Genomic DNA, 5,312 nt, shown 5'->3' on the forward strand with positions numbered 1-5,312 from the left:
AGAGCGAGACTCCATCTCAAAAAAAAAAAAAAAAAAAAGAAATTACCATTGAGACTCTTCTTGATACTTGGAATTCCCTGAACTATGCCTTTGTCTGACTTTGATCTCTTGGCTCCAAAGTCTTCAAAGCCATCCTTGACTTTTGCCTGAGATCCGAGTCCGCTGGGGCCTGGCCTCTGATTCTGATGGAGCCCATGCTTTCAGATGCGGAGAAACAAAAAATGTTACACTTTGGGTTTTGTTTTCCTTTCTCAGCAACTTGTGTTCAATTCAGTGACCAACTGCTTGGGGCCGCGCAAATTTCTGCACAGCGGGAAGCTCTACAAGGCCAAGAGCAACAAGGAACTGTATGGTTTCCTTTTCAACGACTTCCTCCTGCTGACTCAGATCACGAAGCCCTTGGGATCTTCTGGCACCGACAAAGTCTTCAGCCCCAAATCAAACCTGCAGTATAAAATGTACAAAACTGTAAGTTGGATTCCCGATTACATTGTCAGGGTTGACGTGTTTGGGGAGGAAGAAGTTTCCAAAAAGGAGCTAGAGTTTTAGCGGGGTCTGGGGCCGTGGCGTGGAGTAGAAGGCTGGGAGTTGAACTGCGATTTAGGGTGTCCGGAGTGGAGGATGATCCGTATCCCACCGCAGTTTCAGTGACACTCGGTGCCATCAGTGGAACATATATTGGCTGCCAAATGGCTCCTGTGGTCCCTGGGATGTGACAAAGGCGTGCCTTAGCCTGTAGGAGCGAAGTCTAGGGTACAGATGAGGCAGGTGTGAAAAAGCCTGGGAGAAGAGGCGCAAAACAGCACCCAGGGCCCACCGTCGCCTCCAAACAGTCCTAAGTCCCCGGCCGGACTTCTCCAGGTAGCTTGAAACATCCGAGGCCTCCCCTTTCTAGCACAGCCTCTCTAAACAGTTGATGAGTGGAGAATTTCCCTCAGCTGTTTATATGGTCTGTTCATACGTGCATGGCTGTGTTTGTGTGTCTTCGTGTCACGGGACATTGTGTTTCTAAATTTGTCTCCATGGGGGCGTTTTTACAGAAGAATTTTCTCTGAAGCAGCAGTTAGCTTTATTTTGGGGGAAAAAAGAGCTATGTATTTATATAGTTACTAGAAACTTCATGTGAAAATCTTTGGAGGGAATTGCTTGATGTAAAGTGGATGAAGACTGCTGTTTAGGATACACCGGGAAAAGCGACACCAGCCAGATCTCATCCTGAAGGAGTTAAAACATACCTGCAAAATCGGGGGTGGGGGAGACCCATATCTATAATTTGTAATCTATGAAAGTTGGTACTAACACAAAATTATTATTCTGGGATTCTTTACCGGAAAACACACACGCCCTTAGTCTGGTTTACTGGAACACACCCAGAAACACACACACATGCTCAGTCGAGGTTACTGAAACACACGCATGGGCGTGCACACACGGCTGACTTGCAGTCTCATAAGCGTGCTCACACACTCACGGTTTACCAGAGCACGCAGACCCCCAGCCTCGCTTTGTAATGCCTTCGCGTTACTTTGCAGCCTATTTTCCTAAATGAGGTTCTAGTAAAATTACCCACCGACCCTTCTGGAGACGAACCCATCTTCCACATCTCCCACATTGACCGCGTCTACACCCTCCGAGCAGAAAGCATAAATGAACGGTAAGACCTGCCGCCTCCCCAGCATGGGCCCCAGGGGCTCCACGGCGCTAGCGCACAAAAGGGACGTGTGATTAATCAGCAGGTGCCAATGTTTCCCAAGTGGCAATGCCATCACCCCTGGCTGGGGTTGGGGATGGGGCTATTACTTTTTTCTATAGCCTCTCAAAAATCTGACACACGGCATGCACTTTCCAAAATAACATGGATTGAAACTAATTTTGCTGGAGTTTTTTTGTTTGTTTGTTTTTTAAGGCAGAGTCTCACTCTGTCACTCAGGCTGGAGTGCGGTGGTGCGGTCACAGCTCACTGCAGCCTTGACCTCTTGGGCTCAGGTAATCCTCCCACCCTAGCCTCCCAGGTAGCTAGGACTACAGGCATGTGCTACCAAGCCTGGCTAGTCTTTTATTATTTTTTTTGTAGAGATGGGGTCTCACCATGTTGCCCAGGCTGGTCTTCAACTCCTGGGCTCAAGGGATCCACTCGCCTTGGCCTCCCAGAATGTCAGAATGCTGGGATTACAGGCATGAACCACTGCACCTGGCAGTTTTTTTGTTTTGTTTTGTTTTTTTCAGAAATGTTTAGCATTCTTTGAGGTAAACGGAGCATCTCAAGTTTCCCCTGGCTTCCCAGGTGGCAGAAACCAATAGGAAAGCAATTTGGGGGTTAATAGGACCACCCAAACCCAAACCCCTCCTCACCTTGGCTCACTTAAACGGGCATTCTGGAGCCTAGGGCCATGGGTTTTTTGCTTCAATCTGTCTTCAAGACACTGCCCTGGAGCCAAGTGAAATAGATCATTTTCTGAAGGGTGAACTTGACACAAGGCCAGCATCATTCCAAAGAGCGTTTGCAGCAAGCAAGAAAATTGGCTAAAGCTTTCGTGCATATGGTTCTCAGAAAAAATGAAGGCGAAAACCGCAGCCACAAATGCCTTCCCCCAGGGCATTTTGCTCTTTCTTGTGAAGTGGTTCCCAATCTGGGAAGTGGTTTTTGTTCTTTCTTTGCGTGACTTCATAAGCAAGATCCTTCTGGCTTTGTTGGATTAGGAAAATATGTGCTGCTCTTCGGTAAGGAAGGAAGAGGAGTTGTGTCCCCATGTTGCCTCCAAGACAGCATCTATCACAGATTTTCTTCCCCGGGGACATGAACGCAGGTCTTGAGGACATCCATGGAAATGGCCCTCATGCCTTTCTTATTGATGGCAGGAATAAGTATTAGCATCATGTGACATAAAATCAGATTCTCTTTCCCAAGCCTTTGTTGTTAAAATCAAGTGAACAAAGAAAACGGAGTCCTGGCAACAGTGTTTGAACAGACCTGAAGCCTTTTTCCTGAGTTTCTGTTTGGCAACTTTCTGTCTTTTTCCGTCCAAGGACTGCCTGGGTGCAGAAAATCAAAGCTGCTTCTGAACTCTACATAGAGACTGAGAAGAAGAAGCGCGAGAAAGCGTACCTGGGTAATGCATGGCCCCGCGGGGCGTCCTGCACGCTGGGCAGGAGGGAGGGCCATTTGGCTGGGCTGAAAATCCTCAGAATAGAAGAGTCCTGTGGACCTAGAGGAGGGGCATGAGATGGGATGGAAGTGAGCTTGGGGTGGGATGCAGATGGGGAGGGAGGACAAATTCCAGGAGCAAGGAAGCAAGAGTTCAAGGAGGGGAGGGGAGAATTACTTTTGAGTCGGGAGAGGTACATGAAATGCATTGTGAGGCTCACAGAGATGGGAACGGTGTGGCATGTTCAAATGAAGCATTTTGTGTTTTTCCTGCCGTCACAGTCCGTTCTCAAAGGGCAACAGGCATTGGAAGGTTGATGGTGAACGTGGTTGAAGGCATTGAGTTGAAACCCTGTCGGTCACATGGTAAGGCTCTGAGGCGCCCCCGCCTCCTGCCTTAGGGTTGGAAGCTGGGTCCGGATTCCCCGCACCCCCACCTGAATGTAAATCAAATGTGCTATTTCCGTACTCCCCAATCTCCTTCCAGAGTTGGTTTAACTAGCACTGATTTAAAACCTGGAGGTTTTGTGGGTTTTTTTTTCATCCTTTCTACCATTCTGCTTTTCCGAGGGATCTGAGCGGCTGCATTCACAGTGGATATGACACAAAATCAGACCAAAGTGAGGAGACAGGACGGGCCTAGTTTCAAAGCCCACTCAATTAATTATGTGTTCTTAGTTTAAGGATGAAGCTGACTTCTGGGAGTTTTCACCTGGATTCTCCATTGAATGCCACTTACTAAGCGTAATAATTATTAAGAGAGGGGAGCGGCCAGGCACAGTGGCCTGGATTACACACCTGTAATCCCAGTGCTTTGGGAGGCCAAAGCAGGCGGATCACCTGAGGTCAGGAGTTTGAGACTAGCCTGGCCAACATGGTGAAACCCCGTTTCTACTAAAAATATAAAAAATTAGCCAGGAATGGAGGCAGGCACTTGTAATACCAGCTATTCAGGAGGCTGAGGCAGGAGAATCACTTGAGCCCAGGAGGTGGAGGTTGCAGTGAGCTGAGATCGTACCACTGCCCTCCAGCCTGGGCAACAGAGCAAGACTCCATCAGAAAAAAAAAAAAAAAAAAGAGTGGGGATCAAAATGAGGGGTGAGTTCCATCTGACGAAGGCTTTTGTTCCCTTCAGGAAAGAGCAACCCCTACTGCGAGGTGACCATGGGTTCCCAGTGCCACATCACCAAGACGATCCAGGACACTCTGAACCCCAAGTGGAATTCCAACTGCCAGTTCTTCATCCGAGACCTGGAGCAGGAAGTCCTCTGCATCACTGTGTTTGAGAGGGACCAGTTCTCACCAGATGGTGAGTGGAACGCGGCCCCGTGGTTACGCCTCCTTCCCTGGCACTCGTTTGCGTGGGTTAATGTTTTCTTACCTGGAGACTTGGTGCCAGGATTCCTTGGGTTTCCCTCCGGAGAGATGCGGCTGGCTGGCACAAGACGAGGCTCTGTCTCCCCTGGAGGAGTCTTCTGGAGGTGTCTCACTGCAAGTGGACAGAGCATGCTTGGTCTAGAATTGTGCCAGCTGCCCTGGGCAAACACGACCATCTTCTGCTTTCCAAAGCAGGTGACTGTGGAGAGGGGTATATTTAAGAGCCTCAGCACAGTTCTTCAGTCCTTGGCAAAAAGCCATGCTGGCAATGGATGAAACTGGCCAATGGAACAAGGATGTTAGCCCAGCACAGGAGCCGCAGAATCGGCCAGGTCCCTTTGGGTGGCATTTCTGTGGCAGTTATTAAGTAGGCAAAGGGATGCAGTCACGTTGGATGAATCATTTCTTCCGCCAGCCTTCTGTTCCTGCTTGGGTCTGGAAAAGAATAGTCTCGGCCCAATGATTCCAAGAAACCACCTGTCTCTCCCTCAACCCAGTAAAAATCACCGGTGGCCATGGTGATGCGGGCCTGGAATCGCAACACTTTAGGAGGCTGAGGCAGGAGGATCGCTTAAGCCCAGGAGTCCGAGACCAGCCTGGCCAACATAATGGGACCTAGTCTCTACAAAAAAATACAAAACTTAGCCAGGCATAGTGGCACGCACCTGTAGTTCCAGCTACTTGGGAGGCTGAGGCAGGAGGACTGCTTGAGACTGGGAGGTTGAGGCTTCAGTGAGCCGTGATGGTGCCACTACACTCCAGCCTGGGTGACAGGGCAAGACCCCATCTC

The 5,312-nt window shown here is 49.3% G+C and overlaps 1 protein-coding gene across 1 annotated transcript in view; it reads left to right on the top strand.

The window, feature by feature from the left end:
- ITSN1 (intersectin 1 (SH3 domain protein)) overlaps positions 1 to 5,312 on the top strand; it is a 196,230-nt gene that overhangs the window by 189,538 nt on the left and 1,380 nt on the right. Inside the window, exons 35-39 of the mRNA XM_011999125.1 lie at positions 256 to 468; positions 1,533 to 1,654; positions 3,028 to 3,110; positions 3,428 to 3,511; positions 4,281 to 4,454. Of these exons, the coding sequence (XP_011854515.1) occupies positions 256 to 468; positions 1,533 to 1,654; positions 3,028 to 3,110; positions 3,428 to 3,511; positions 4,281 to 4,454 (676 nt within the window). The remainder of the gene's footprint in view (positions 1 to 255; positions 469 to 1,532; positions 1,655 to 3,027; positions 3,111 to 3,427; positions 3,512 to 4,280; positions 4,455 to 5,312) is intronic.

Source organism: Mandrillus leucophaeus, unplaced genomic scaffold (genome assembly GCF_000951045.1).
Source record: "Mandrillus leucophaeus isolate KB7577 unplaced genomic scaffold, Mleu.le_1.0 Scaffold582, whole genome shotgun sequence".
Lineage (NCBI taxonomy): Eukaryota > Metazoa > Chordata > Mammalia > Primates > Cercopithecidae > Mandrillus > Mandrillus leucophaeus.